Genomic DNA, 22,500 nt, shown 5'->3' on the forward strand with positions numbered 1-22,500 from the left:
CATAGTCGTCTGTATACAAATGGAGCTTAACAGCCATGTTAGTAACAACGTTCATCATTCATCATCATCATCATTAGCCTGGTTACGCCCACTGCAAGGCAAAGGCCTCTCCCATACTTCTCCAACTACCCCGGTCATGTACTAATTGTGGCCATGTTGTCCCTGCAAACTTCATTAATCTCATCCGCCCACCTAACTTTCTGCTGCCCCCTGCTACACTTCCCTTTCCTTGGAATCCAGTCCGTAACCCTTAATGACCATCGGTTATCTTCCCTCCTCATTACATGTCCTGCCCATGCCCATTTCTTTTTCTTGATTTCAACTCACCCTCACCCAATCTGCTCTTTTCTTATCCCTTAACGTTACACCCATCATTCTTCTTTCCATAGTTCGTTGCGTCGTCCTCAATTTAAGTAGAACCCTTTTCATAAGCCTCCAGGTTTCTGCCCAGTACGTGAGTACTGGTAAGACACGGGTGTTATACACTTTTCTCTTGAGGGATAATGGCAACCTGCTGTTCATGATCTGAGAATGCCTGCCAAACGCACCGCAGCCCCTTCTTATTCTTCTGATTATTTCAGTCTGATGATCCGGATCCGCGGTCACTACCTGCCCTAAGTAGATGTATTCCCTTACCACTTCCAGTGCCTCGCTGCCTATCGTAAACTGCTGTTCTCTTCCGAGACTGTTAAACATTGCTTTAGTTTTCTGCAGATTAATTTTTAGACCCACCCTTCCGCTTTGCTTCTCCAGGTCAGTGAGCATGCATTGCAGTTGGTCCCCTGAGTTACTAAGCAAGGCAATATCATCAGCGAATTTGCAAGTTACTAAGGTATTCTCCTTACCTCTTATCCCCAATTCTCCCCAATCCAGGTCTCTGAATACCTCCTGTAAACACGCTGTGAATAGCATGGGAGAGATCGTATCTCCCTGCCTGACGCCTTTCTTTATTGGGATTTTGTTGCTTTCTTTATGGAGGGCTATGGTGGCTGTGGAGCCGCTGTAGATGTCTTTCAGTATTTTTACTTACGGCCCGTTTGCACCCTGATTCCGTAATGCCTCCATGACTGCTGAGGTTTCGACTCAATCAAACGCTTTCTCGTAATCAATGAAAGCTATATATAAGGGTTGGTAAAATTCCACACATTTCTCTATCACCTGCGTGATAATGTGGATATGGTCTATTGTTGAGTAGCCTTTACGGAATCCTGTCTGGTCCTTTGGTTGACGGAAGCCTAAGGTATTCCTGATTCTATTTGCAATTACCTTAGTAAATAATTTGTAGGCAACGGACAGTAAGCTGATCGGTCTATAATTTTTCAAGTCTTTGGCGTCCCCTTTCTTATGGATTAGGATTATGTTAGCGTTCTTCCAAGATTTCGGTACGCTCGAGGTCATGAGGCATTGCGTATACAGGGTGGCCAGTTTTTCTAGAACAATCTGCCAACCATCCCTCAACAAATCTGCTCTTACCTGATGCTCCCCAGCTGCCTTCCTCCTTTGCATAGCTCCCAAGGCTTTCTTTACTTCCGGCGATACAGGTGGGATTTCAAATGCCTCTAGACTATTCTCTCTTCCATTATCGTCGTGGGTGCCACTGGCACTGTATAAATCTCTATAGAGCTCCTCAGCCACTTGTACTATCTCATCCATATTAGTAAGGATATTGCCGGCTTCGTCTTTTAACGCCTACATCTGATTCTTGCCTATGCCTAGTGTCATCTTCACTGCTTTTAGGCTTGCTCCGTTCCTGAGAGCATGTTCAATTCTATCCATATTATACTTCCTTATGTCAGCTGTCTTACGCTTGTTGATTAACTTGGAGAGTTCTGCCAGTTCTATTCTAGCTGTAGGGTTAGAGGCGTTCATACATTGGCGTTTCTTGATCAGATCTTTCGTCTCTTGCGATAACTTACTGGCATCATGTCTAACGGAGTTACCACCGACTTCTATTGCACACTCCTTAATGATGCCTATAAGATTGTCTTACATATCTTCAACACTAAGGTCATCTTTCTGAGTTAAAGCTGAACATCTGTTTTGTAGCTTGATCCGGAATTCTTCTATTTTCCCTCTTACCGCTAACTCATTGATCAGCTTCTTATGTACCAGTTTCTTCCGTTCCCTCCTCAAGTCTAGGCTAATTCGAGTTCTTACCATCCTATGGTCACTGCAGCGCACCTTGCCGAGCACGTCCACATCTTGTATGATGCCATGGTTAGTGCAGAGTATAAAGTCTATTTCATTTCTAGTCTTGCCATTCGGGCTCCTCCACGTCCACTTTTGGCTATCTCGCTTGCGGAAGAAGGTATTCATTATCCGCATATTATTCTGTTCTGCAAACTCTACTAATAACTCTCCCCTGCTATTCCTTGAGCCTATGCTATATTCCCCCATTGACTTGTCTCCAGTCTGCTTCTTGCCTACCCTGGCATTGAAGTCACCCATCAGTATAGTATATTTTGTTTTGACTTTACCCATTGCCGATTCCACGTCTTCATAGAAGCTTTCGACTTCCTGTTAATCATGACTGGATGTAACAACGTTCACAACATCATTATTGTAAATAATGAATAAAAGTGATCCTAATGCATCTTTTGTGTTCAAGTGGTGAAGACTTCTGTCACTTGTGTCATGCTGTTTGTTCAATACTTTTCACAGGCATTTGTTGTCATTTCTTCGTCTACAGGCCAGTGCAAGCCAAATTTTGGTCACATGAGGTCTCAGTGGATGTCTTGAAAGCATAATAAATCTTCAAATTGCTGGGAAACGGCTCAAAGCAGGCACATGTATCCAGAGTTCGACACCTTAGCCAAGGACGTCTAGCTCGCATCACCTTTAGTTGCCAAAGCTGTGCAGCTTGATGGGCCTCACTGCAATCTCTGTGTTCAGATGACATTGCCAATGCATTTTTATTGCAGGCAATGTGCCATTATCTTAATTGAGCTCACCACACCTGTTCTGTCTTCTCAGGTGCAGTGAAGGCTTCGTGACAGCAGTACATTCACCAACAGCGCACTTGCCTCAGCAGTGACGGCCCATATGCAGCTGTGAAATTGGCATCAAGTTTATTTAGTGACCAGCTTATGTGCATTTGAGATTGTAATGTGGAGGATGCCAAATGGCAGTCTATTTCTGGTCCTAATTACATTATAACGGTAGTTTTCTGTATTATATTGTAATTTGATATCCGATATGTAATGGCATCTTTATTGATTGCTGTTTTAACTCTGTGACGTTAACATGAAGTAAAATTATGTATTGTGTTCAGATTTTTGCATATTGACTACATTCCAAGTCCTGAAAAAGTTGGCAAAGTTGGTCAAAGAGCAAGGCAAGATGTGTGCATGTCATACAAGAACGCAAAAATGTTTGGGTGAATATATAAACTTTCACATTGATTGAAGAATGGCACTGAACTGCTATGGTATTGCAACAACACTTTTAGCAGAAAACAAGAATTTGCATGCAAATAAGTACTATTCAGCCAATGGAGGGTGAGCTAGCTGGATCATCAAGCATTTGTTGACGTATGTGGCTTGCAACACAGGAGGCATTGTATGTCAGTGATGCATTTGAGGCACTGCTGTACAGGCGTAAATATCCTATCAAGAAGCCAGACACTCATCAAGTCTACTACATCTCATTTGGCATTGCATTTCCATACATGAGGAAAGGGTTGAAACGAAACAAGACAGGCAGGCACCATGTGTGTTTGTCATGAATGTGAACATCTCTTGGGCACCCACACTCATCACAAGCTCTGTGTGGCTTTTATTTCCTTTGTGTGTTGTGCTGGTTGTGATAAAAAGCCCTTTATCTTTTATTAAAGCCTTGACCAAGTGGGGTTTTGATCCTTGCCATTGATAAATGTCTTGTGCAGGAGATTTTTCAAAAGCAGCAACTTTATAGGATGGTACCAGGGACGCCGGAAAGAAGCCTCTCAGAAACTGCAGGCATTGCACGCTGAAGCCATTTCAGATGCTGTGAGTAGTCAAAGCATGCCTTGATACCATTTGTGAAGCCCAAATACTGCGTAGATGTAGGCATGACTGATTTCAGTGTATTATGCTTGTACACTGCAGGTGATCTGTATACTTCAAAAGAATGGTCTTCTTATTTGAAAATAGCTGGGGGGGAAATAACTTCTCGGGGGCATACGCACCATGTTGCGACTGTCCTCGGTGACACATCGTTGCATGGAACCCACAGTTGCGATGATAGCCAGAATATAATGGTTTATTGGACTTTCCCGCTACCATATATTGTTATTATATACATAAAATGATCACAGAAAGAAGAAAGAAAGAGCTGGCAGCTGCCACCAGCTCTAGAAGGGAAAGGTGCATAGGGAAACGATAGTGGGAAAGCTCATCAAGCAGTACTTAACGCCTGGTAAATAAATGGTCCTTGGCACAAAATTAGACATAAGAGAGCAGAATGTTTAGACTAGTGTAAATGTGTCACCTTCAAAAATGACAAGGGCTCGGTGAGCTTGGCCATGTTCAGATGCACAATCAGCAGGAAATATGTCGTCCAGTGAGCCATAGTCTCTGTAAAGTGCAGCCCGCTCTGTTCTGTAGAAGGGAGAGCCCAAGATTGAGCGAGTGTTTCTGCTGCACCGTAGAAATCACAGGGTGCACCGAGTGCCCACTGTTATTGGCGCAACCATTCATCCACCATGACACACCTCACACAAAGCTTTAGTTAAATGGCCTCTAAGGGCAACAAAATAAAGCACACCCACAAACATGTCGAGGAAATAATCATGTATCTGAAGCTTGCTGATCAGGGTGTTGTCCGAGAAGGTAGTGGTGGATCAGCAGGCATCTTCAAGTCGGTAGGAAACTTCTGGAGCCGTATTCTGAAACGCTTGCCTTCCGCGAAACTATCGCCTTGACCACGCCTCCACCAACGACACAAACGGATTGTCTGTTTTAGCGAAACCAGAAACCAAACAGCACCATCTAGTTACAGGCTACGTCATTTTAACGTCATGGTGTTGATGGGTGCTCTCGACATATATTGTGTAAACGAACACGTCTTTTGGCGTTCGGTTGGTGACGGGGTGTATTAGAGATAAGAGAGGTGGTAGTGTATAGTAGTCTTCTTGGTGGCATCTTACACACATTGTTTTGCGGCAATATTTGTTGATTCATTTAAAGTAAAACATGTCACACTTCCCTTTTCAATTTATTTTACTTAAAGTGGCCGTACCCGTACTGCGGCCACTACACTCGAAAACAACACACCCGAGCCGCTCTGCAGTCGCACAGTGCGCTCTCTTGTGCGATATGAAGTGTTTGAGAATAAAGGGGAAAATCAGACATCCACCCGTTTGTAGCAAATGCTACTAAAGAAACCCATACGGGTTCCTCGAAAGAAAAGCCTCACAGTTGAAGAAAAAACTGCGAGGCTTTTGCGAGGCTCAACTGTGAGGCTTTTCTTTCGAGGAACCCATGTGGGTTTCCTTTGTAGCATTGGCTACGAACGGGTGGATGTCTGATTTCCCTTTATTAATTACTTCTCTCCACCTTGCGGGTTTCCGCAGAACTATTACGTCAAGTGTTTGAGAGCGCATGTTGGTAGCCTTTGTAGCATTGGCTACGAACGGGTGGATGTCTGATTTCCCTTTATTAATTACTTCTCTCCACCTTGCGGGTTTCCGCAGAACTATTACGTCAAGTGTTTGAGAGCGCATGTTGGTAGTGGATGCTGACGTCACGGGTAAGCAGTCGCTTGATTTATGGAACGTGACTATCGTGGCGGCGAAACTATCGCGGAAGACGTACATTTCAGAATATGGCCCCTGGATGAATGCCTCACTCCTTTGTCCAAGAAGCCAATTCGTTCACCTCATCATTTGCATACCTCCCGGGAACACTTTGAGAAACCACGCACTGTGTTCGCTGAGCCATCACATCTTGAACTGTCCCATTCACAACATCTTCCTCTCACATCTGGCGAATTCTACATCTCTGCATGACATTGGAATTGCACCATACTGAGCAGAAGAAACACTTCAGGTGTGTAATGACAGGTTCTTGGGAAATTTTGTGGATGCAAGGGCAACCTTGGTGTGAATAATGGACAGAGCCATTTGTACACTAAATTCAATCTTTTCGCGCTAAACTTGCACAAAAGGGAATAACCTATATATACAACACAGGAGCACTTGGATGAAAGCATCGTTACAGCATGTAGGAACAAATCAGCAGAATGTGATCAAAGTTATAGAATAGGTCTAAGTATTGTAAAGTTCTGCCTGTCAACGACGCAGAAAGTAATAAAGTCACGGTGATTGTGTACACACGGATTCACCCGGGGAGTTGTGTCGGCCCAGATGATGGGGTGGTTGCCTAGGACGCGGTGGAGGATGAACTGTAGAACCCCTTGTCAACGATATCTGCCATGCCAGGCTAAGTTGTCGTGACCAGCACAGTCAACAAATGGGTTGGAGCTGCATTCTCCGGGAGATGCGATAGAGCCGGGCGCAGATCAGTGTTCAGCAATGGTCGGCGGAGCCCAGGTTGTGGGTCAGGCCAGGGTCCTCTTGCCTGATCGGCCAGTCCACCCCGTCAACCAAGCACAGCTCAACCGTGGACTGTCGTCCGTGAACGTCCCTGGAAGAGCCTGGTTCTTTGGAACAGCAGGGATGCCTCCTGGCTCTGTCTAGGGATGCACTGCCACCGCTTCATAAACTGCCACCGCCTCCTTGTTGTCAGCCTTCTGAGCCCCATTGCCCACACTGTCTTCCAGCACTTTCCTCCTCCTTTACATCTCCTTTTTCAGTTTGCTGCCCCCTGTTTTTTTTTTTTTTTTTGCTCGGGTGTTGCATCTTCCTTCGCAAGTTTGTGTTCCAGTCGTCAAGCACATCTCACAACACAAGTACGACATTGCGCGCAAATACACAACAAGGTGTTTCTTCTATTGCGTGGAGAGCAAACACATTGTATGTCATGGTGTTGTGACGTGGCTGCCTCTTCCACCGCCAAAAAGAACAAACCAAACTTTCTCAATTTTCTGGCTGCTGAGGACAGGGAGCTTGAAAAGCAACTTGAGGCCAGTGTAGTTGGAGAATTCCTGGGTTGGCTGCATCCTGCAGGTTAAGCCAGCAGTGACACCTCTGCCAGTTGCATGCGTATCGTCTTGCTTCATTTTCTGGCTGAGTCTGTTCTCAGTGACATTATTTTAGAACAGTGCCTTGGCTGTTCTCTAACAATCCCTTCTTGTGAAAGGTAGTCATCACTATGTTAGAGCATTTATGTGTATCACACTTGCTATTCATAACCTCTGAAAAAAGAGAAAGAGGGAAATGTTTCTAGTTCACAGTTGTTCTTGCAAAATCAGTCATTGAATGGCTTGCGCAATAAAACATCCAAAGATTAAGATACCCAAAAGCTAATTGTTGGGCATTCTGTTCTTGCAATGAAAATAAGTAAATAGGGCCTAAGTATTGCACTTTTTCCTTCCCAGGATTTGCTTCTCTGGACAAGGGACAAGGAGGAAGTGGAAGTTGTTGACCTGGTCCTCAGGCTAAAAGACAAGCTGGTAAGTGCATGAGTAGAGCGATTGCGAATTGACATGACTCTAAAAAAGAAGTTATTATTTCTGGATCTGGTTTACTGCCCTCACTGAGTGCTAATTAAGTTGTAGGTGTTGTGTGCTTATTTTTTTTTATTTACTACCATTTAATCTTTACTTTTATTTATTTATTTTAGAGCAAGGATTTGCATTCCTGAGTATAAGCTGATCATTTGAAAGCCTGTGTTAAACAGGCTTTATGACTTGAACACACATACGTACATATAAAATCAGGGTGTCTACCAACCGGGAAAACAGGGAATTCTCAGGGATTTTGAGTAGTCTGGAAAAACTCAGGGAAAGCTCAGGGAATTTGTGCTTCTATCAGGGAAAATTAGCTGTAATTTTATTGAAAGAGTCAAAAGTCGAGGTAATGCTGGCTTGAGTAACAGACAGGAATCATAATGAATCGTCTTTGACACCCTGTCGTTGGCTGGAGGAATTTCCAGTGTACAGTCAACGACCAACTTCCCGGATTCCCGATAATTTGCACGTCGTCGCGGCACCATCACTTACCCCATTGAATCAATGTATCAGAACATCTGAAATTTTGGACGCAAGAACTCTTCGCTGTCCGATTTTCTGGAGGTTTTGCTGTGACCGCAGGTCCGAAATGGCATTAAACAAAGCCACCACTGCTGCCATTTTGATTACCTTGCCGCCTTGAACCGGCGCTTTCGCACGCAGATCCACTGGCAGCTGTAGCCACCACTGCGGCAACGCTAGGCCTAGCTGCTTCGACGTTCGCTATGAAGCTTCTTGCCGTTCACTCTTAAGCAAAAGTACACCCTTTTGCCACACAACAATAATTGTCACCTGTCTTCTCCGCATTGCCTTTCTTTAACGCGGCGAGCCCGGTACTTTCCAGTAATGAACTGCATGCACGTTATCAGCGTGACATAGCATTGTCGACAGGAAAGCATTGGGTGTGGCGTTTTCAAGAAAGGAAACGCAAGCAAGGCAGATGACGATTATTGTTGTGTGGCAGAGATACACCCCAAAAGGTGTAACTTTGCCTAAGAGTGTTGGGTGCCACGTTCTTTATTTAAAGAATTCGCTGTTGTCAGCAATGGCACAGACTGCGCCTTTGTGGTCCTCGTGATTGGCTTAGAAGCTTGGAAAGCATGGTGCGTTGCATAATGCCAGTTCCTGAAAGTCAGCTTCGCCTCTGTACAGAAATGTTACTTGATAAAGCATACACAAAAGTATTGCAGTGAAGCATAACAAGCATGGGAAGCGGCTACTGTCATGGGACACAGTATGTATTCCTTAATTATACACGCGTGCGCCCGGTATTTTCTGTCACAGTACAAGCACCGATATGCCTAATACATGTACCGACAGGCCTTCAGAGCATTTTCGAATGTGCCTGTAGTATTTTTTCCAAGTGGTCGATTTTTCTGACGTTTTCGTGGCTCCTAGGGAGTTCTAAAAATCGAACGTGGACTGTGCAACTGACCAAGAAGATGTTTCAAATGGTCTGTGGGGCGAACGAGTGGCCAAAGGAGGACAAGAACAGAAAGAACCTACGCATTGAGGAATGAATGGGAAAGGAAGTGTGCTGCCGCAGTTTTGAAGGAGCTTGAGCTCAAAAAACAAAGTACTGGCTGATGCCGAGATGCAGGTGTCCTTCATCCAAATCAAAATAAACTCTTTAAAGCAGTGAAACACAACACTGAGGCATCATGCGCGAGCTGAGAGTATGTCAGGGCAGTTGAGGTTGACTTATGAGCTGTTGAGAGAGAATCTCGATTGGGACGTTTGGGCCTCACACCACTGAGCTTGCTATCAGTTGATAGAAATAGCTCATATTCGAAAATGCTTGCTTCTGTGTGCATCTCCTTTTTATTCGTACAGTATTTGAGAATGTTTGAGTCGATTTGCTATTTTTTTCGAAGACATTTTATTTGCAGTGCATATTACTAACCCCTCCCTTCTATTCTCATTTCAAATAACATAAACACTACTTCTTAGTATTCAAATTGGATGAAGTCGTTTTTTTTTTTAATTTTTTCATATGCTTACTAGAGAGTGACTGCATCGGGTGATATGGTTTCAGCCCGTCGTGGCATAAAACATCGTTCTGCATTACTCAGGAAATTTTGCAAGGGCACTCAGGAAAAACCTGGAAAACTCAAGGAATTTGGAAATGTCAACTTGGTAGACACCCTGAAAATATGTTGTCGAGGCACATTTTGACAAGCACTGAAACTAAACTGTTGGAATTCACCAAATAGTCGAGCATGTGCTCATTGTTAAAATGGCACTATTGACATGACATTTCTCTGAAACCCTGGAAGATATATCTAAATGGCATGTGCTATGAAAATGTGTTCTTGCTACTGGTCCACTAAGGTACTTCAATTGTAAGGCGAGGTTGGCGGTGATTGTGTAGCAGCCAACATAAATTTCAGACATTGCACCTAACTGTTTCATTGCTTTTGAGGAATACTTTTGTCATGCAATAGCAGTAGCTATAGCTCCAGGGTACACTTCAACTCTTTCGCTACCATGGGGAAAATAGGGGTTTTTGTAAGCTACACACATCTTTATTTCTGAAAGAACTGTTGCACTCAATATTTTATGTAATACATCAACAAAAACCAGAATGGATGTGCTTTTCATGCATAAAAGTTTCGTTAGCGAGATGCCTGTCAAAAAATTGCCGACGATTATGTTACTTCCTAATGTGAAATTTGAGCGCAGCTCTTCAGCTGTTTCGGCTAAACCATCTGTGAGCCTCGGACAATCCGTCTCGTGCGGAACATTTTGCACCAGCCACTGTAAACGGAGCATAGCTTAGCGCAACTGCCTCGCTTATCGGAAGGTTGCGGGAGGCAGCGCTTAGGCGTGTAGGAATGTTGCACGGCGATGAGGTGGTAGCAACTGACTGATGCCGCTGATGCTGCTAGCTAGTCAACTGAAAGTGGCTCTGCGGTTCGGTTTGGGAAGTGCGCACCATCATCCGCTGGTACTAAGCCGGCGCGTCAGCAACCGCAGAACACCATGCGCGCTTGCGCGGTCACGGCCATGGAGAGTGAGGGCACTCGCAGTGGCCAACGACGGCGTCTATGCGTTTCGGCATGGGGAGCAGCACATCATCGAGATCAGCCGCAACCGAGCCGGCGCTCTGATTGCCGCCGCCGCACAGAGGTGCCATGGCATAGGAGGAGCAAAGAGAGCAAGGCTCGCGTCGTGTGCAAGAGATGGTGCCAGGTGTGCATGCATCTAGAGCAGTGCACTGGCCCCGGCGAGGCTCAACGGCGACGTGAAATGCAGGAACGGGCGACAAAGCGCTGCACTCTAAAAAGATATAAATTGACAGAATCAAGATTATGGGGTAAAATCGAACAAAGTTTATAAAGACACGCTTGTATCTATTAAGAAAAAAATGTAACCAAAAATTATGAGATGTACAAAATGTACTGCCATCTAATTCGAACTATCTCCGAAAATATCAAAATTTTTCATTGAACAGGAAAAAAGTATTCCAAATTTTGGGCATCTTTAATGCAAAGCATTTCATACCAGGCAATTCATAGTAAGTTGATAAGTTTCGTTCTTGCCTCAATTGAGGTCTCTACAGCAAAATGAAATTTACATGTCCGATGTTGGCATCAAACGAAGATCTTCCAGTACGAAAGCTCTACTCATTAAGCCACACACGCATGCTTACTCCTCTCATGCCAATGCCAAGAAGCACTGTGAGGCGATTGGCGTTTGCCTAATGTCGTGTAGCAACAGTTTGCATAAAAAATTGAGAGCAGGTGCGTGTGCACCAGTTTTCAATAGGCTACAGATGCAGGAATGGAACACATGAATAATTGTCAACCTTACCACTGACCTTCGTGTGCCTCCTCTCACATAGCAACAAAATTGCTAACAAAAGCAAGAGCATGCCAATTTTCACATCATTGCACTGCCTTCAGTATTGGCGCAGGTTGTAACCGAACAAGTGGTAACATGTCTTTGCCAGAAGAGTAATAAATAATTTCATGCCATCGCCATTGCTTTGTTGCTGTCGTTACACACATACTTGCGCCGCACACGTAGCTGTTCACCTTGCACATACAAGTTGGCCCGTCTGGTAGTGCTTTTCAGAACCCCGAACGACACGGGATAGCTAGCTAGCTGCAAGGGGATGGGGGGGGGGGGGGGGGAACACAAGAAGAAAAAAATAATTCATCTACACTGGTCCAGACAAACTTCCTTTTCATTGATACAAATGTTTGTGCGATGTGTCTCATGTTGGTGGAAAATAGTTTGTTGGGACTTCGAATTTATGAGTCTGTTTCCTTATGAAGCTGGGCCAGTTATTGTTCAATGTGATTAATACAGGATGTTGTGCCAGGTTATTCCTGTAGACACTTAAACACCGTGGTAATGTGTTTGAGCATACGTTTGGTTATGGAAGGGTGCGACACTTTTCGAATTTGGTACTTTGGTACCTACCTTGAGGCGCACACAGATTTGGCATGGGACATGTCACAGACAGACTTGCAGATGATAGATGGACAACAGACGGAGAAACAGAAGAACTTGATTTATATAACACTTCAGAAACAGTACAGTAACACGCACACAGAAGTAACAAAACCTTTCAATTCAGCTACCAAAGCTGACACAACACTTAACACTTGAGCTCAACGCTCACACTTCACGACTTCCCATAAGCTGGGGTTGTCTACTGCGCTGCTCAAAGCCTGACCTAAAAACCAAATACAGTAACGACATGCAGCATGCCGAGCATGCTCTTATATAACATAGCCTGAAAATTCTAGCAACGGGCGCCAGTGCTGAGAAAGGGAGTACGCATTGCGGCACACGCTAGGTTGCTTCTCTCTCACCCTTGTCTCCTTCAAAGCGCTTGAGCCTTCTTGAACCGTCTGTCCACGCTCATGTGCCTTCGAGTTCTAGCATTACCCATAGCGGCCTTACAGGTCGCTTCCAGTGACAATGTTGGCATACCTTTCAGTGAGCATAACAGGAGTGACATCCATCATTCATGGAACGTGCAGCCGTCGCTTGTCGAGTCTGGAGTTTTAATGGCCACGTTGGTTTCGGATGTCGATGATGCACTCAATTTTCTGTCCCGCGGTGGTTGCGATTCCAACAATTGGCAGCTGGTTTCAATTCAATTGCTTTAGTTAACATATATTCTCGGAATCCCAAGCGGAAGAAGAATAAGCGCCGGAACTGCTGTGTAACAGGCTGCCACGCCACAGTGGCGAAGGAGACCCAGGAAAGAAATAACGGTTTCCCATCGAGACCGTGGGAAAAATCTCACCGGAATGTATCGATGATAAGCTGTCTGAGCACGCTTCACAGACTGGTGGGTCCCCCTTCCTTAAGAGATGGCTGTCGGTTGTGTGTGGCCAATTCCCAGACGGCACAAGACTACCTCGTAGAACCGTTCCCGGTGACTGGCACTCCACCATTAATTCAAGATGAGTTTAATGCTGTGGAGTTTATTATGGAGCTCAGAGTCCCAATCATTTTGCTGTAAACATTTCATTTATATTCGTTAGGATGATGCGTAACCTCTGCCGGACTTATTTTTAAAGGTAAGTTCATAGTTGATGTTTCGAGCAAAGAGTTGATTCAGGTGTTCGGGAAGGGTTCGAAGTCTTAGAAGAAAATGTGCACGAATGAAACACCTGCACTTATCAAGTGGCCATTCATTTGACTGTGCATAGAGACTTGGAACAGTAGACGTTTGGAGAGCTGCCATTGCTAGTCGGAATCCCTGACGGTGAACTGGATCTAAAACTCTTGGTGTTGTAATCCTTCTCCTTTGTTGGTGCGAGACAGATCTATGTAGCTGCGGCAATTTAAGGCTGTGCTTTTCTTTAAACTTTTAGGCAACTATAGTTCTTCAGTAGATTTCTCCAAAACCGTACAAAAGAAGACACGATGCCTTTTGAACCCAACGCTAATCATGGGAGTGGGGGGGGGGGGGGGACACAGCCTACCACAAAAATTTCGGGATGGGGGGGAGGATGCTCGATTCTTCCAGCCCTCGACATAGTCGGCACCTATGCTGGGATTCATCTTTGTTTTCATGCCAGACATATTGTCACGTAATAGTGACGGTGAAGAAAGCAGCAAAACTGGGAATGATGAAATTAGCGTATTATTGGGAGAACTTAGGCCCTTAAAAACAGGCTACACTCAAAGAATAGCGACAGCGGCAAACACAGTCGGTGATCGTCAAAAATCTGCTCAGCGGGTCAAGTGCGTCGGCTTTTATACATCAGTCATCGAAGGTTCCAGAGTAATCGCTAGTGCCCGTGTGTCTTCCAGAAAGTTCTACACCATTCGCGTCGCGCATACATGAAATTAGATTACACAAGGTTCGGTGACTACAGACAGCGGATAGAACCATTGATGACATTCGAGAAACTTCCGATACATGCAGGCACATCCCACGCTGTGCCTAAACATTTGTTAGACGGCGAAAAGCGGTCACACAGAAAAGGTAAAGAACACGTGTCAATGCCCCCTCTCAAAAAGCATCGTCCTGATGCTACATAAAGGAGAACTAAAAACAAAAAGGACACTTATTAAAGAAAAGTAACAAAACAACAAAGAAGCCGAGTCGAAAAAAGAAAAGAGAGTCCGAAGTTCAGCTATGCAAAGTCGCAAATTTCGTTAGCGCTGGTGGAATGGCTCCAGTCGCACAACACGGACTACAGTCGAAACTGGCTATATCGAACTTGTAAAAAAATGCCTATCAGTTCGATATAGGGCATAATTTGATATAAGCCTGCTAAAGAATTGGGACATCATAAAAACACGTACCATTTATAAAATCACTTTATTGATGAAAGTAGCTTAGTTTCGCATGAAATAGTCCTTTACTTTCTTCTGCTTAGGCTATTTCGCTACCTACGACGCACGCACTTCTCCACATTGTCTAAAGAGTCGGAGCAGCTGAGGCCCCAACCTTCCACATTCGCGCAGAAGCATCGAACTAGTGCGAGTGCACCAATCACCTCGGAGGATGTGAGCAAAGGACCAGCGTTGCTTTCCTCATTGTGCCTACTTTCACTTGTGCTTGGTACCATGTCGGCAATGTAGTCTTTGTTTTCTGGCTCTCCCGTGGTTGCGACACCATCATCTGCACTCCTGGACTTGTCGACCATTGACTCGTCAACGGCTTCCAGAAATTCTGACAGCTCACTCCAAACTTCGGCTACACCGGCAACGGCGTCGTCGTATTCATCAGAATTTACAGTCATCACTGGGCATATGCGGAAGCCGGCACGTCTGAGGCAATTTCGGATAAACCACTTGTACATGGCCGTGTGTACGCGTTGGGTGCCACAGGCACTGGGTCACGAGTTTGTCCGCTTTAGCCCTAATCTACCCCTTATTCTTCAAGATTGTGATGAGAGTGCTCCTCGGAATCTTGCATGATGTGGGGTCATCTGCCTTCTCACTGCATTCGACACAATTTATGATTTCAAGCTTCACGGCGAAAAGTAAATTCTGCCAGTTCTTCACAGCAACACTGCGGGAGAAGGCCCGCAAGGTGCAAACACAATGAACCAGAAAAGCAGCGAGACAACTAGCACTTGCGCCATCTTGCACGACGAAGGCACGAGAGCCTCTGATTGGCTGTCTGAGCAAGCGCTGCGGGCGGGCCAGGATTATATTTTGCAGGGGGGTGTAGACAGCTCGCCCGACGTAGCGCGGTCACGGTAGGGAGATCAGTTGGATGGAGCCGCGCCGCCAGGCTCCTTAGCTCTGGGTCCACTCGCTGCTGCTCGGCAAAGTCGTCTTTGCTCATTGTTGCTAAAAAGGCGGCGGGTCCATGGGAGCGCAAGACAGGCAGTCGGTATCAGTGTTTTCGTCCGGACTTGTAAATTACAGTAATGTCATATTCTTGCAATCTGAGGCTCTACTGTGATAGGCGTCCTGATGGGTCCTTTAAGGTCACTAGCCAACACAAGGCGTGATGGTCACTTAGGACTTTGAACGGTCTGCCATATAAGTAAGGGCAGAATTTTTCTGTAGCCCATATGATGGCAAGGCATTTCTTTTCAGCATGTAGAATAATTGCCTTCCGCTTTTGACAGTGACCGGCTAGCATAAGCTATCACCCATTCAAGTCCATCTTTCCTCTGGACTAGGACGGGGCTGAGACCTAGGCTACTGGCGTCAGTGTGCATTTCCGTATCGGCATCTTCGTCGAAGTGTGCAAGTACCGGTGGCGACTGCATGCGTCATTTGAGTTCTTGAAATGTGTCGGCCTGCGGCGTTTCCCACTTGAACTCGACGTCAAATTTAGTTAGATATGTCAGCGACACAGCGATATGTGAAAAGTCTTTGACAAAGCACCTGCAGTAGGCGCATATGCCAAGGAATCTATGCACTGCCTTCTTGTTGACGGGCTGCTGGAACTTCGCGATGGCAGCCATCTTCAGCAGGTCGGGGTGTACTCCAGACTTGCTGATAACGTGTCCCAGAAACAGCAGCTCTTCGTATGTAAAGTGACACTTTTCCGGTTTCAAAGTCAGTCCAAAAGACTTGATTGCCTTCAGTACTGTTTCAAGGTGTCTCAAGTGGTCGTCGAAACTTACAGAAAAAACGACGTCATCCAAGTAAACAAGACAGGTCTGCCGCTTCAACCCTGCTAACACCGTGTCCATCACGCACTGGAACGTTGCAGGCGCCGAGCACAATCCGAATGGCATGGCCTTGAACTCATAGAGGCCTTCTGGCGTGACGAAGGCAGTCTTATCGCGATCCCACTCGTCGACTTCTATTTGCCAGTAGCCAGTCTTGAGATCCATCGACGAGAAGTATTTAGCATTGCAGAGCCGATCCAATGCGTCATCTATCCGTGGAAGGGGGTATATGTCCTTCTTCGTGATCTTTTGATAATCGACGCAGAAACGTAGGGTTCTGTCCTTTTTCTTTACCAAGACTACAGGAGACGGCCATGGGCTTTTCGATAATGTTGTTTTGGATAATGTTGTCCCGAAGCATTTCGTTGACTTGTTCCCTTATAGCTTCACATTCTCGCGTCGAAACTTGGTATGGGCTCTGGCAGAGTGGTCGAGCACACTCTTGGTTATTACTTGATGCTTTGCAACTGGTGTTTGTTGAATCCTCGATGACGTCGAAAAGCAGTCTTTGTGTCGTCGGAGAACACTTCTGAGCTGTTGCTGCTTACTCATGGGGAGACGTGGATTTATGTCAGTCTGATTTGGGAACTATGGTCGTCGAGGTAAATGCCGCAGAATCCAAGAGGACAAACGCGTTGCTGGTTTCTAGAATTTCCTCGATGTATGCGATTGTCATGCCCTTGTTGACATGCTTGAACTCTTGGCTGAAGTTGGTCAGTATCACTTTCGCCTTTCCTCCATGCAGTCGAGCGATCCCTCTTGCGACGCAAATTTCACTATTGAGCAGCAGACTTTGATCGCCCTCGATGACGCCTTCTATGTCTGCGGGTGTTTCTGTGCCAATGGAAATAACAATGCTGGAGCAAGGCAGGATGCTCACTTGATCTTCGAGCACACTCAAGGCGTGGCGACTACGAAAGCTGTCCGGCGGTATCGCTTGATCTTCCGACAGCATTATCGACTTTGAAAGGTACTGGGATTGTTACCCAGGCCTTCCACCACATGTCATGCAGTAGTGATGGTGAAGAAAGCAAGAAAACTGGGAATGATGAAACTAGTGTTTTATTGGGCGAACTTGTGCCCTCAAAAACAGGCTACACTCAAAGAATGTGAACACTGTCGGCGATCGTCGAAAATTTGCTCAGTGGGTGAAGTGCGTCGGCTTTTAGACATAAATTATCAAAGGTTCCAGAGTAATCGCTGGTGCCCGCGTGTCTTCTAGAAAGTTCTACACCATTCACATTGCGCATACATGAAATCAGATTACGCAAGGTTCGATGACAACAGACAGCAAATAGAACCATCAATAACATTCGAGTAAGTTCTGATACATGCAGGCGCGTCCTGCTCTGTGCGATAACATTTGTTTGGCGGTGAGAAGTGGTCACCGGGAAAGATAAAGAACACGCATCAATATTTGTGGATAATACATAGACAGCTTGGACCGTATGTGGCCGAATAGACAACTTGCTGATAGCAGCTGTCTGGCTTGGTCACTTGAGTCACTAGGTGTGTGGCCCAGACAAACAGACAATTTTGTCCATGGGAATGTGGAACTGAGTGGTGTGTGCTTTGCGCTAGTCAGCTGGGCAACATTCCAAAATAAACACTGTAGCAACAGGATCAATGAAAGACAAAACAACTCAGGTGCTGCTGCACCCGTAGGTGCGGCTGCGGGAGGTGCATGGTTTGGTCCCAACCGTCAGACACCCAACGTTTTATGAGATGGTTACAAGGCAGTCCCCAGGCCAGGAGTGCGTTGCTTGGGAGAGGCTTGCACAGACTACTATGCTTGCTGTGCAAGAACCAAGGCAAACAAAACACAACTCAAAACAATTGCTGCCACTTCCATTCTAGCAATGTCCTATCATGTTTGTCCTTCCCAAGCATTGAGCTCCCTTGTACTGGCTGAGCAGTGGGCCGCAAGCCTGCTTACACCTATTTTACTGGCAGGTGCCTGACTGCAGCACCACTCTGCCTCCCATAGCAGTGGTGGATGCTCAATGTCAAGGTGTAGATATTTTTACCGTAGTAGGTTCTGGAACGCGGTCAATACAGACCGATTTAAGAAAGAAAACACAAAGTGTATACGCTCTGTCGCAGACACACACAAACATGTTTATATCAATTCAACGACATATAATTTGTAACAAACATTACTATGGAACACTTCTAAGTATGGAGTCTCTGACTAGTCTGCACACTACAAAATTAGGCCATTGAAGTTTGCACTTCACCATATGATGGAGTGTGGGATGTCGGAGGAGGTCCCGGCCGGAATAATACAGGTGTCGAGAGGGCTGCTACTGAGGTACCCAGCTGGAGCCGATTTAAGCTGGAGGTAAGGGGTCAGCCGATTTTTCCAACATCCGTTTTAGTGTCTGCACTGTACCTTAGGCTGCTCCATTTGACTGCTGGTACCTGGGACTGGACGTGACGTGATGGAAGCCATAAAAGTGTAGAAGCGCTGCTTGCTGGGCCAGTTGGTTCATGGCGACACTTGAAAAAACCAGCGAGAAATTGAGACGCAGACACGACAGAAAGAAGAGACACCACAACGGTGGACTAGCAACTGACATATATTTGAAACACTGATCACCTTTGAACATCAAACCGCCAACGCATGCGCAACGCTCTTAGCAAGGTACAAAATGTTTAAATTGATGAGCAAACCATTTTGTCCTAGCTCATCTTTAAATTCAGCCTTTTAGAAAAGCTTTCTCTTTATCGCTTAGAGAGATAGCCATAACTTGTCGCAAAAACTGCAAATTCAGCAGACATGAATTGCGACTGTTGTCTGTCACAACAAGTTCTAGAATCCTGTGTCTAGCAAACATACTAATGATTTGTACAATAACTGCCGCAGAGCTCGTGAACGATAACAGGGCGAGCTCTGGATAACACAAAATAGCAGTCGGCAAGTTCGTGCAGGGCCATCACAAAGTTATCCGCACTTTCTCTGGGGTTCTTGCTTTCGGCGATGGAAGTTTGCACTTTCGTAGACTGTATTCTTCATGGCCACAAAATGGGCTTCAAACTTTTTTTTCACTATCGCGTAGCCTGGAGACTCCTCTTAGGTAAGGCTGACTGTCTTTAAAAATTTTTCTGGTCTGCCTGCCTATGGTGTACGAAATGTTCTCACCTGGGTTTCTTCCATTCTGTCGTTGAGCCTTGACACATAGCGGTAGTCATTGAATGACATAATCTGTTCTGGCCATACGGAAGTCTGGTCGAAGTTGAGTGGCGTTGGTGGCCAGGGGGGCTGCCACTGGTGGGGCCGTCATCACACAACCAAATGCAGGGTGGGCGCCGCATTGGCAACTAGGCAAGGGAGGTCGATCCTACTTCTGACACTATGTCGTGTCTGCTCTTGCAGAGTGGTGACACGAGCAAAAGACTGATGCCACTCCCGTGTAGCCATGTACCCATAAAAGCCTTGTGTTTATTAGACAGCCGCTTTTTATCCCTTTAGGGACAGTCACAGGGCATGTGCACACTCGTGCTTGGCCGGAAACGAGATAACCGATAATACTACAGTTCTCTCACTTGCCGCACACCTGGTGGCACATACTCGGGGACTCAAGTTGGCAAGAGGTTCATCGAAGAGTGGCACACGCTTGGTGCATTCATGGTGCAGCTTGCTAAAATGTTGTTGGAAAAACGGCATTAAAGCGTCAAGTTGCTGTCCTTGAGGAACCCTTGTGACGTTGGTTCGATTTTGCTCAGCATTGGAGAAATTTAAAGAATCTTTTTTGTCATTGTAGAGCAGCACATACCTTGTTACATAAGTTAGTGTCAAAGACGTTCGTTGAAGAGTGGCACACACCTACTGGTGTGTACACAGTGACCCAAGTTGGCATCAAAGGAGGTTCATTGAAGACCAGCAGAGACTGAGTTGCACATTGCCCAGTACTCCAAGTTGGCGTCAAAGAGTTTCATTGAACAGCGGTACCTACCCAGTCCCACATCTAGAGACCCATGTCAGTGTGAAAGAGGTTCATTGAAAAGAGGCATGTACGTACATATTCACACATACTCAATGGCCCAAGTTGATCTTATGGTTGGTTCTGAACTGTTCCCTCAGCACAGCAGCCTGATTTGCAGCCTACGCATTCAACCACGGTCAATCCATTGACCCAGGTGGGCAGAAAAACGGTTGGAGACATACATACTATAGCAGCCTTCGTCCTCTTTCCCGGCCGCCTTTTATATATGGAATGCTCCGGCGCGCGTCTCATGCCTCGTGCTGCGTGGCTAGAAAAAAGGGAAGAATAAAAAAAGAGCTTCTGCTCCTGCCATCCGACCGAACGGTTCTCAGGCTTTTCGCTTGCTGACTCACACATTGTTGTAGTGGGTGTAATCTTGGTCCCTATAATGAATGTATATAGTTAGTCCCCGAAAATGCATGAAGTACCACAAGAATGCGAACACATTAAGACCGGTGGATTCTCGGTGGCACTTGGATTCGAGTAACTCCCTCATACGAGGCGCATGCTCGACCATTTCGCTACTGCTGCAGTTACTTTCTGGCTTAGTAGACGAATTCGGCCATAGGTAAGTGAAACTGAGTATGTGCTTTGTGGTCTTGTTGGTTAAGCAAGATTCCGAGATAAATAGTGCAGTGACAGGATCAATGAAAGAAGAAACAGCACAGGTGCTGTGTCTGTATTATTTTTAAGCTGTGATGTTGCTGCTGCACCAATTGCGCAGAGGTGGATCCTAAGCACATCCTGCTGCATTTTAGCTAAATGTGACAAATGTGTGCCCACTCAATGACAAAAAGGTTCGTCGGGCTTTCAGAAATGGAACAACATCCTCAAGTGCCATTTCTCCGCATTATTGAAAGCGACATATTGTAGACCAGTGGCTGCGTTGGTGATGGGTGGACTGAGCCAAGTCATGAGATCTTGTGTTCACAGCGTGATTCCTTCATTATTTTTTACCTTGCTGCATTGGGTTGCCTAGACATTGGGGCAGCATTGCTTCTGGTCACTTTTCACGTGGCAGCAAACAGTCGTGCTGCACCAAACAAGACCCTATACTCTCCCACATCGCAATTGCTTGCCTGCTTGTTCACTGCTGCTTTATTGTGGCATCGTGTTAGAGTGGTGGGTACTTGCACACTGCCTTTCTAGTTTCCCCTATAATGTCCTAATGTTTTAAATTTTACAATTAAAGAACTTGGATAATCTTATCCAAAGACAATTCCTGTATCTCTCTTATTGTATTTCTACTGCGAAGTTTTTTTCTTTCATTTCATACATGAAGTAAGCAGTAGATTAACTATAATTTTTCAATGCCTTCTTAACTGGAGCAATCTCTCCTGCTCTGTCAACAGCCCCTTAAATTTTTTGCAGTCATGTTAACATTGCCATTTTGCCAAAGCTTTGACTAAGGCTTTCCTGCTTGTAACATCACTGCACACTATGTGGGGCTTAAATTTTGGGGAGTATTTGTTCCATAACTAAAGTAAAAACTTGGTAATACGTACCCGCTTAATAAGTAATTTCGGTTTATATATAGTCGGGATGAATCCCCCGCCTTGTCTCCATAGAGCTTAAATGAATTGGCTGACCACCTAAACCGTAGGCGCTTAGTGCATGCCAAACGGTTAGTGCATAGTATTTACTTCATTTTTCACTGCGTACAAGCGTGGAATCGGCTAAATGTCGTGCGCACAGACCATAGATAGGGAAATTGTGTTGCACGGACCTTTCCCGAACGGCAGTCGTCACTGATATTGATGTCAAAACGTGGTAGCCATGACGTGCTCCCATAGCTTGTAGCATTTCAACATCGTTGTGATGGATGACAGCATGGATGATGGCCCTTCCATATCTGACCAGGCTAGTGCATTGACCTTCGTGAGGGAGTTCTCAGAGAAGTGGGACCTGATAGAGAAACTAGCTTGCAGTCTTGCCGGGTTTGAGGATGCCGTCGTCGCTGCAAGGCCACCGCGGCGGCAAGTGAAAATTTATTATTTTTTCCTGCTTGCTCGCAAATAGAACTTGTCAGCGTGTGTGTTTGAGGGAAAATTAAAGCTTTTTTTTTTTTTTTGCCTGGTAAGTCTATAGCCGCTCATCTGCCATTGTCAGTTTTTTAAGACATCACTTAGTGCGTACTTGATCCTTGTTCCCCGCCAACTACGTATTAACAAGGTTTTACTGTATTTAATAGGGCCTGCATGCAAGCACAATTTACACACAAGTACCAACAGCAAAATTCACGCCACAAAAACAGGAGAACAATAACATTTTCCAGCCAATGAGCATATTTGTCTTGG

General features: G+C 45.5%; 1 protein-coding gene across 3 annotated transcripts in view; it reads left to right on the forward strand.

The window, feature by feature from the left end:
• LOC126521631 (protein DENND6B) overlaps positions 1-22,500 on the forward strand; it is a 98,878-nt gene that overhangs the window by 69,145 nt on the left and 7,233 nt on the right. For all 3 annotated transcript variants that reach the window (XM_055065785.2, XM_072288624.1, XM_050170329.3), the window contains 2 exons: positions 3,884-3,986; positions 7,477-7,551. In XM_055065785.2, coding sequence (XP_054921760.1) covers positions 3,884-3,986; positions 7,477-7,551 — 178 coding nt within the window. The remainder of the gene's footprint in view (positions 1-3,883; positions 3,987-7,476; positions 7,552-22,500) is intronic.

This window comes from Dermacentor andersoni, chromosome 6 (genome assembly GCF_023375885.2).
Source record: "Dermacentor andersoni chromosome 6, qqDerAnde1_hic_scaffold, whole genome shotgun sequence".
Lineage (NCBI taxonomy): Eukaryota > Metazoa > Arthropoda > Arachnida > Ixodida > Ixodidae > Dermacentor > Dermacentor andersoni.